Source organism: Myxocyprinus asiaticus, chromosome 11 (assembly GCF_019703515.2).
Source record: "Myxocyprinus asiaticus isolate MX2 ecotype Aquarium Trade chromosome 11, UBuf_Myxa_2, whole genome shotgun sequence".
Taxonomy (NCBI): Eukaryota; Metazoa; Chordata; class Actinopteri; order Cypriniformes; family Catostomidae; genus Myxocyprinus; species Myxocyprinus asiaticus.
In genome coordinates this window covers 30,569,896-30,580,831 of record NC_059354.1, presented here as the reverse complement: position 1 = coordinate 30,580,831, position 10,936 = coordinate 30,569,896, and the positions used below count along the sequence as shown (strand labels likewise).

Below are 10,936 nucleotides of genomic sequence, written 5' to 3'. Positions count from 1 at the left end.
GTTCAAATTTGTCTTATCTATTTACTTAACAATGCTTCTGCAAACTGACTTCAACTTTTTACTTTCATAACACTCTGGAACATTCTTGTAATGGCCACAACACAGTGTTCATGACACAACTGATTCTAAAAAAATTCATTAATTTCACTTGTGTTTGACCCGATTCAAGCCAAAGCAATCAGAAGTAAATATTAACTATATTTTTAGATTTATGACAGTATTCTATAAGAGGACAATGTAATTTGTTCTGCTTTAAAAGGTTTTACACCTGAAGGAGCAAATAGTACTCTTGACAAATATTTTTGAAGTAAGCCTGAATGACAAATATGCCTTTGAATAGGGTATTACTACAATGGCACTGTATAACAATAACTTTTGCTTTCATGTGATGCTGCATCTGTACTGATAGGTTTCAGTTTAAAGGAGTCATGTCATGGATTTTTATTTTCCTTTAGGTCCACTTATTATGTTAGTGAAGTTTTCTTACACAAAAAATAATGTAGTATAACATGACCCTTTTCGCATGAGCCCTCTGTCTGAAATGCTCTGTTTTAACTGTAGTATATCTTTAAGACACGCCCACTGTTCTGATTGGATAACATCTTTGCAGAGCGCATGCACTCCCGTCATTACACGCGAGGCACTGGGCGCCTACACAGGGTTGCATTTATTTGAAAGGTAATGGTGCGTCAGAAGGACGGTGAGGGAAAATGCAAAGGTTTCTGATAGTCAAGCTCTGTCATGCGACCAAAAGTTGAGAACGTTTCAACTTTGGCTGCAATGCACTCTGGTGTAGGCATCCATTGACCAATGAGAATCTCGGAGAGGTGGGACTAGTTGCACTGTGAAATCGAAAAAAAAAGATGGGTACAAACTCAAACATGCAGCATATTCATTCCATGTCCTCTTTTATCTTTCTCTGTCAGGCTAAAAAGACAGTAATTGTTGAGAGAAAGCCATACGAAGAGTTTCAGTGTTTACAGGTACGTTAAATATCCATCTCTATCTAAGACCACCTCTTCCCTCTGTGATCAACTTCTTCCAAATGGACCATTTGCAGTCCCATGTGTAAAACTCTCCGTTGGAGCTTTCAGGTGCGTTTCCTCTGGCACGGAAGAAATACGCTCAAAGCCGCTCACAACGCTAAGGAACAGCTTGCTCCGTGCCTCTGTCAATCCCACAATCCACCTTGTGAGCGTGGCACTTGGCTTCCATAGGAATTCATTGTAAATGCTCGCTCAGCTTCGCTTGCATCGCACCAGTGAAAATGTATGGTCTATATACACTATAGTCTGTATACACTATTATGTAAGCGCCCTTACACAATCCAGTATAGACAGCCTCAAGCCGTTGTGTCGCGTCAACGTGCACGCCTGTTGTAGACAGGTACGGCGTATGGATGGACAACAGACTACAAACTCTTCAGACATGTTTAGTAAGTTCTGTTCTCTGGTTTGTCTGCAGCGGTGTTGTGTTCTGTTCTTACTATTGATCTGTTTTTAGATAAACAAAAGGAGTTTTCACTTGATATATACTTCTCGCGAGTGGGTGCAGCGTACTTTATCTCTCGTGCTGTCTAATGAACATGCAGAGGAGAGCAATGGTCAGTTAACAGTTTCACTAAATAATACATTAGATTTCGGGTTTTTTCTCACCAACCCTCATCGTATGCTTTCAGAACAATCACGAGTCTCATGAAATAATTTATTATAAGACTTCTGATTTAGCTTGAAGAGGTGGTCACCATAAACTGCCATTGTATGACATCACTGAGCACAAGATATTTTCACAATTTCTCCCTTTGTGCCTTTTTTTTCCTCCTCACAGTCTGCATGTTTGCAATGACACATCTTAAGTGTGCCTTTAAAGATGTGTCAGAGATATGATGGTAATGCTTGCAGGATTTTCATAACACTTTATAGCTTATTACAATAAAATGACAATATAAAATGCATGTAAAAGCATTTTCAATAAAATGTTTTATGTTCCCCACATCTGATAAAAATATCACAGAATAAAATAAAGACACCTGGCATTTGTGCCATTTTGCTTGCTTTTACTCTGTGATAACAGGAAAATTACAGATGATTTTACAGTTTGTTAGACATTTAACAATATCAGTAATTAACTACAATATTAACAGACATCTATGAACTTTGCCATTATCCCATCTGAGCAATTCTAAGATTTCCTTTAACAGCTCTTCCTTGCACAGGAGAGCTGTTCAGTTTTCCTTCTGGAATTTCCAATTGGTTTTTATAGTGGTTTTTAATTTATAAGTAAAATACTGGCTGTGGATATTTGTCTGTGGATACGTATAAAGTTTGGGGGTTAAAAAGTTTGAAGTGTTGTTCGGCTGGTCATGTGATCACAGCTTGTCATGGTGGTCACCATGAAGGGAGACAACCCTTCTGCAAAAAAAAAAAAAAAAAAAAAAACCCAGCTTTTTTTAGACCACTTATATGACTTGAGTCATTTAAAGTGGGTGTACATCATTTGAATTATTATTATTATTTTTTTTTTAAAGTACTATTCATTTTTTGAGGGGTAAAATCTTTAACATAGGATAAAGTTAAAAAAAAATAATTAAAGTTTAAAGTGTTTAAAAGTAGTTTAAAAGTGCACCTGTAAGTACATTTAGATTTCTGATTCAAAGTTTCAAACCCAGTTGTGCTTTTACAACCCCATTTCGGAAAGTTGGGACAGTATGGAAAATGCTAATAAAAACAAAAAAGGAGTGTTTGTAAATTCTATTTACCCTGTGCTATATTGAAAGAACAACACATTTTTTAATATTTTATATTCTGAATTTTATTTATTTATTTAAATATACACTCATTTCAAATTGGGTGATTGCAACATGCTGCAAAAATTTGTGATAGTCGAGTTTTTACCACTGTGTAACATCACAGTTTCTTCTAATTACACTTATTAAGTAATTTGTCCACCTGAGACACAAGTTTGTTAAGTTTAGCAAGCAGAATTTCCCCCCATTCATCCATTATGCACAATTGTACGTGTCCTTCATTGCCATATTTTGTGCTTCATAATGTGTCACACATTCTGAATTGGAGACAGGTCAGGACTGCAAGCTGGCCAATCTAGCACCTGCATTCTCTGTATATGCAGGAAACAGGTGGACTCGTCAAACCACAAAACAGGATTTATCTGTTCTGCTTTCCATCTCAGATGAGACCGAGCCCAGTGAAGTCGGCGGCGCTTCTGGACAGTTTTGATGTATGGCTTCTGCTTTGCATGGTAAAGACTTAACTTGCATCTGTGGATGAAGTGGCAAATGGTGTTGACTGTCTAGGTACACTGAAGTTTAACATCTGTTTAACATCTCCTGTTTTACATTACTTTGTTATTTCAACTGGTCTTGGCTGCGTTTCCCAAAAGCACTGTAAGCCTGCGTATTGTAGAAACCATTGGAGCAAATGGTCTCTACGATTGTCTTAAGCTTGCAATGTTTTTAGGAAACGCAGCCCAGATTGATATTAGATAGATATTAGACCTAAATTGCCCCTGTCTCATCTGTTTTGGAGCATGTTGCAATAATCTGATTTGAAATTAGCATATAACTATTTAAAACTATTAAATTCACAAGGTAAAATATAAAATAATGTGTTATTTTAGCGCTTTCAATAGGGTGAAGATAATTTACAAATCACTCCTTTTTGTTTTTATTAGCATTTTCCATACTGTCCCAACTCTTTCGGAACTGGGGTTGTATATTTTCTGTCTGAGTTCTGCAAGTGTCTGTAATTTGGGTGGAAAAGTAGAGGAGTCCTCTGAAAATCGAGCTCATTTAACTGAAAGTTCTGACAGATCTCTTCACAAACAGCACAATGGGAAAACACACCTGAAGAACATGAACATAGAGCAATGTCCATTGTTGAAAAGAGAGATTCCTGAAATCTGACTATAGGAATGTAGGATGGCTTACAGTAATACTTCCTTAATGTAATATCTAATGGCTACTGAAGTGGTTCTGTGATTTGAATGGCTGCCCATAAATAACAATGTGTTTCCTTGTCTTTGAAGATTCTCAGTCATCCAAATAATCAAAGAATGACTTGTTTTGTGTTGCCTCTCATCCGTGTGGTTTATTTGGACACATTTACGAGCAAACACAGATAAAGATCATGGATGAGTGGTGAAACATTTACAACAAATCTAACAGCATCTGACCCAAATTACCTGGAATGATTTCCACACAGTGTTTCCTTTAACAAGGTAAAACATTAAATACATTTTATACAAGGTATACATTAAAGACAAGGTATACATTAAAGACAAGGTATACATTAAAGACTAAATATGAATGAATACAAATAGCATTTCAATATATATTTTTTATCCTTCCTATATATATATATATATATATATATATATATATATATATATATATCACCTTTTCTAATACAGCAGAAATACTTCAAATTGCAAAGGGACACAGCAAATTTCCAAATCTTTCTGCACAAATGTTTTTACATGGTGTACTCTATATATGGTGCCAATGTATTAATTACATATACTGTATGTATCCTGCACTGCATCCATTTAACTTTTTTTATTGTCACTATTGGTTATAAAAAATAGTATTATTTTACATATACAGTATACACAGTATACGGTGGCTCCATAAAGTATGTGGACACTTATGCCACACTTTGCAACAAAATATCAAACCAGGTGGTATACCCTATTTAGCGATTTTCACAATTATTTTAACCAACTGATCCCGAGGTCATTTTATAAAGTCAGTTCCTCAAAAGTTCACACAGGGTTCATAGCAGAGTAACCACAAGTGTAGTTAAACTGATTAACTTTAGCCATGTTCGACTAAGCTTGACAACTACAACATTTACAATACATTTTGAGAGGTATATTTATTGTTTATCATTTTAAACCTAACAAACTTATTTTATTTTAAAAATGTTTTGATTGAAAACGTGTATGTGCTAGCTTACTTTAAAATAAATGGCACTTGGTTTGATTATTATTTAATGCAATGAAATTAACAGATTTGATAGTGTACTGTATATATATATCCTGTATATCCTCTGTATATTTACTCTATATAGCCCCACGGTTATGGAACAACAGCCTGCCCTGGGATATTAGATCTGCTGAATCTGTGTCTGTTTTTAAGTCTCGTTTAAAAACTCTTTTGTATAGACTTGCTTTTATTACTATGATATTACTATATTACAGTGTGAATGTGTTGTGTTTTACTGAGTGTGTTTTTATTTTATGTTTTGTGAAGCACTTTGTGCTAAATTTCTAAAAGAATGCTATAAAAATAAAGTTATTATTATTATAGTTATTATCCATGTAATGAAGCAGGTCAAATGGTGCTGCATTCAGATGTTCAGGAGGTCTGACTTTGACAGGTTGTTTGTTGTGTGAATCACAGCTGTCCTGCTGTTCGTGAACACCCTCCTGTGCACCAAGCTCCAGAAAGCCTGCTGAAACTTGTCTCCTGCCAGTGTACAAAGCACAAGGTTGAAGAAGGTGTTGAGGCCTGCCAGTGGTCGCGACAAGATGTAGACTGCATTGATGCCTCGTCTATGCATGCACGTCACATCGTTCCTGCGCAGGCTATCCACCCTCAGCACACGCATGACATGATAGGGTAAGAAACACACTACAAACACAACAAGAATCAGAATTGAGAGCCTGCGAGCTCGAGAACGAATTGGTCTGTGGCTGGATATGCTGCTGCCCAGAGTGCCTGCTATGTGGGCATAGCTCCAGCATACCACCATTAAAGGTATCACATATCCAAAAGCAGTGAGTATCCAACTGTAGCACCACACCACCCGAGGATCGTTACTGGCGAAGTCAACGCATTGTGTCATGTTACCCTCCTGCTGTAGGGTAATCATGCCCAGCATTGGCCCAATCTCCAACAAGGAGATGATCCAGACAGCCAGACAGGCTAAGATACCCCATCTTTTTCTCTGAATCTCAGCAGCCTTCAGTGGGTGCACCACCACAATGTAACGGAAGACACTGAGGCAGGTGAGGAAAAGGATACCACCGTAGAGGTTGTAGTGGAAGCAAAATCGAATGAAGCGGCACATGAACTCACCTAGTATCCAGTTTTCGGTAATATAAAACTTGATCAACATAGGTAAACTCAGTGCACAGAGCAGATCAGCTACTGCCAGGTTCACTATGATTATGCTGCTGCTTTTCCAGGGTCGGAGCTTTGCCAGGTAGATAGCGATTGCCGTGAGGTTTCCTACAAGTCCAACTAAGCAGATGATACCATACATCACTGGAAGATAATAACTCTTTATGTATTCATCGACACGAAGACAGTCAGTTGAATTATTCTCCAGACTTGCCTAACATTTGAAAATAAAAGACATAACAGTGTTTTTAGATATTTTTGCATTAAAACATTAATAATTCTGTATATTAACCTCTTCAGTGTTGCATCATTCCCCAGAAAATTGTGTGGGAACACATTTTACAGGAAAATAGAGCATACAGAATCTGAAATCACAGACTTTCAAAGACAGGATAAAAAAACACATAAATATATGTTCATCACTGGATTGTAAACATACACAACAATGTTTATGAATTATTGGAAATGTTTTATTTTATATTGGGGGCCGGGGATATAAATATAAATAAGACTAATATTTTGTGATTAGACCAATGTATGTGTGTAAGGTGAGCTTTTAAATTTGGTTATGAAAAATGCAGGCAGCAGCAGAGCTACAGGGGTTTAATGTATAAATGTACAGTATGAACACTGATGGCCAAAAGTTTGGAATAATGTACTGTACAGATTTTGCTGTTATGGAAAGAAATTGGTACTTTTATTCACCAAAGTGGCATTCAACTGATCACAATGTATAGTCAGGACATTAATAACGTGAAAAAATTCAGAACTTCTTAAACTACTTCAAAGAGTTCTCATCAAAAAATCCTCCACATACAGCAATGACAGCTTTGCAGATCCTTGGCATTCTAACTGTCAGTTTGTCCAGATACTCAGGTGACATTTAACCCCACGCTTCCTGTAGCACAGTGGTTCTCAGTTTTTTTTGGGTCACGCCCCCCTTTGAAATAAGAAAAACTCCAAATGATCTAATCGAAAATCATTTTGTTTTTACTGAAAAAAATATTTTAAAAGATTAAACTAACATTTCTTTCATCTTCATTTGACAAAAAAGGTTTTATTTAAAAATTCAAAGAAAACTGAATAAAAAGTTACACTTCACTCCAGTTGGCGCTTGGCCACTCAGAAAACCGAATCCTCCATTCAGCCGCATTTAACTACCAGAAAGTTTTATATCTCACTGGAGACAGAATAGTTATTTTTTAATAAAAACTGATAATTGCAAGGATTCATACCTATGAATGGAAATAAGCTTCAGCAGTCTCTATAAATGTTTTTTTTAAATCCTCATCCAGTAATAATAAATGACTGTGATTGTCGCATCCTAGCCAGCACTGCAAAAAGTGATAAGTAACAATAATTTGCACCTGATAAATGATACTGATAATCTTTAATAAAAACGGACCTTTCTACCATCATTTACTCACATTGTCATTCAAAATCAGTATATCTTTTTTCATCCGTGAAACACAAGATTCAGGGAAGAGAGAATCGTGTTTGTGGCTGTCCAAGCTCCGAAAGCACACATAAAAGCGACATTAAAGTCATCCATAACACTTGGTGCCTTAGATTTCAATTCTTCTGAAGCCATATGATAGTGTTGTGTGAGGAACAGACCGAAATTAAGTGTTAATTCACCTCATCACTCATTTGAAACTGCCATGCTTGCAAGAATTACCTTGTTTACATGAGCGCACCTGACATCAACGCTTTGGGCAATCAAGAGCTGTGCACGTAGGATGCGCTGTGGTGCCAGGCAAATGTTTGAACAAGTCAGGAGAAAAGGCAGAGGAAAAGAAATTGCGCACATCGGTTCTTATGTGTATTTTCACAGTTTTTGTTGAATGTGTGAAAGTGAACGAGATTTGAGGATGGGTCAGTCTTGCAATACCTCCGCGCCCCCCCTATGGGGCACGCCCCCACACTTCGAGAACAACTGCTGTAGCACTTGCCATAGATGTGGCAGTCTTGTCGGGCACTTCTCACGCACCTTACATTCTAGCTGATCCCACAAAATCTCAATGGGATTAAGATCCATAACACTCTTTTCCAATTATCTGTTGTCCGGTGTCTGTTACTTTGCCCACTCTAACCTTTTCTTTTTGTTTTTCTGTTTCAAAAGTGGCTTTTTCTTTGCAATTCTTCCCATAAGGCCTGCACCCCTGAGTCTTCTCTTTACTGTTGTACATGAAACTGGTGTTGAGCGGGTAGAATTCAATGAATCTGTCAGCTGAGGACCTGTGAGGCGTCTGTTTCTCAACCTAGAGACTCTGATGTACTTATCCTCTTGTTTAGTTGTACATCTGGCCTTCCACATCTCTTTCTGTCCTTGTTAGAGCCAGTTGTCCTTTGTCTTTGAAGACTGTAGTGTACACCTTTGTATGAAATCTTTAGTTTTTTTTGTCAATTTCAAGCATTGTATAGCCTTCATTCCTCAAAACAATGATTGACTGATGAGTTTCTAGAGAAAGCTGTTTTTTTTTTTTTTTTGCCATTTTTGACCTAATATTGACCTTAAGACATGCCAGTCTATTGCATACTGTGGCAGCTCAAAAACAAACACAAAGACAATGTTAAGCTTCATTTAAAGAACCAAATAGCTTTCAACTGTGTTTGATATAATGGCAAGTGATTTTCTCAGTACCAAATTAGCAATTTAGCATGATTACTCAAGGATAAGGTGTTGGAGTGATGGCTGCTAGACATGGGGACTGTCTAGATTTGATCAAAAATGACTTTTTTCAAACAGTGATGGTGCTGTTTTTTACATCAGTAATGTCCTGACTATACTTTGTGATCAGTTGAATGCCACTTTGGTGAATTAAAGTACCAATTTCCTTCCAAAACAGCAAAATCTGAACATTATTCCTAACTTTTGCCCACCAGTGTATATATTTTAAAAAGTATGAAATATAAACTTATTCTTAGAAAACTATACTGTGGAGGTACCACAAGAAAACAAAACATATTAAAACAACCCAAAAAATAAATAAAACTAAACATGTATTTTGTTAAAATGTGCTGCACGTGGTTGCATCTTAATTAGCTGGTTTAATTCAAGTCAGAAAGTTTGTTTAACATCACTAACTCATACTTAATACATTAAGTTATGCCAACAAAAAAGATTGTGAGGATTAAATCAGGTAGAAATTGCTCCTCAAGGTAACTATTGCAGGTTACCTTTTTTACAATACATGCTACAGTGATGGTATGAGATGGTAATAGTATTTATGGTATTTGATATGTTGTACTAAATGATTATCTTATTTGTATATTTTACCATTTTTACAAGGTACTCCGAGACACTTTAGAGAATACAGTGGTATTACCATGGTAAAACCAAAAATGTTTGGACATCTTTAACCATGTTTATGTCTTTAACCAATCATTTGCAATTAATTTTGTGTCAAGTACATAAAACATTTAAAAGCATAACAGGAAAAAAAAAAAAAAAAAAAAAAACTTGCTTACCATGATGTAAGTAGTGTTGATTCCTTACTTTCTTCTCAGGTTAGTGTTAAATCATCAAGATTTATATGGATGTAGTTTAATGGACCCATACACAGTTGTGACCAGAGATTCAGTAAATGTGAACCAGGGATCGTCATTTGTGTTAAGTCTCATCTGTTTTTATGTTTTCTGTCTTTACTCCTTAGAGACAAATGCACATGGAATGAGTCATAAAGTTCTCTGCCAGAGAAGTTAATGTTTAACATTTCTTGCAACTTCCTACAACAATCATATTTCCTGAAACACCTTATGGGGAATTATAAGGCTTTACAATAAAAATATTGGGAGTGGAAAGTCTTTGTGTCATAACCTGCATAAAATTGAAGTTGTCAACATCATCTCATACACAAGCACATGCATGTCTTGTCCAGTGAATAAATGAGTTTGTCAAAAGATTCACAAAAATAAAAATCTACAGAAATGGTCATATTTATAAGATCTGGCTGATGCTTAGAGTATTGTGCAGATTTGCTTGCTGAAATGTTGTTTTAATAAAATGTGTTTACATTAAATTGCCCCACAACATAACATATCAACAATGGTGTAACTGAAATCAAAAGTCACCTACGTAGTTATGATGAACTACGGCATGTCTCAGTTGACTGATGCAGTTGTATTTCCTCCAAGGGTGAAAGACTAACTCTCAGACTCTTTTCCAAAACAGAAGCCAGAAAAAAAAAGAAAAAAATAGAAAAAAGAATTGATATCGCAAACATCATCGATCTTGTTGTTGTTGTTGTTGTCCAATCTACACAGATGGAGAACATCATGTTTAGTTCAGATCTGATTAACGGGTCACCTTTACCGCCTTTCTGATCTGTGTGTGTGTGAGACCATCTAGTGAGGCAAATATCTAATTCGTATTACCCAGGGCACTTTAAGTGGTCTTCCTAAACTCACTGTTAGGACCTGACCAGCAGACAAATACACACTGCTCATCTTACACTTTAAAAATATATCTCAGAATATTAACATACTGGCCATTTGACTGTAGATATGTTATAAATATGACAATAAAGATATGAAAAAAAAAAAGCATGCATATGGTCAAGTTTTTCAATTTTTCCCTTTCACCGTGAAGCTAGAGTTTGTAATAACTCGTATAAATGATAACACAAAATTTTGGATTGTAACTAAAGATAAAGTCTGCAACCAGGTTTAGCTGGAAAGCATGACTAATCGGAGCACAATGAGTTTTTAAAAAATCTAACAAAGCATCATAGAATAAAACTAGAGTCTAGAGTTTAGAGCTAGTGTGGAATAGTGCTGTTCAGCAGTGGGAGA

At 36.2% G+C, this 10,936-nt stretch overlaps 1 protein-coding gene across 1 annotated transcript; it reads right to left on the bottom strand.

Moving 5' to 3' along the window:
• Positions 1-3,083: 3,083 nt before the first annotated feature.
• Positions 3,084-10,668, bottom strand: LOC127447808 (2-oxoglutarate receptor 1-like). Its single transcript, XM_051709875.1, has 2 exons — positions 9,614-10,668; positions 3,084-6,356 (listed from the first exon to the last, which is right to left on the bottom strand). Exons 1-2 carry the CDS (start codon positions 9,614-9,616, stop codon positions 5,367-5,369), a joined length of 993 nt encoding a protein of 330 aa, XP_051565835.1. The 5' UTR covers positions 9,617-10,668; the 3' UTR covers positions 3,084-5,366.
• Between the last annotated feature and the right edge of the window lie 268 nt (positions 10,669-10,936).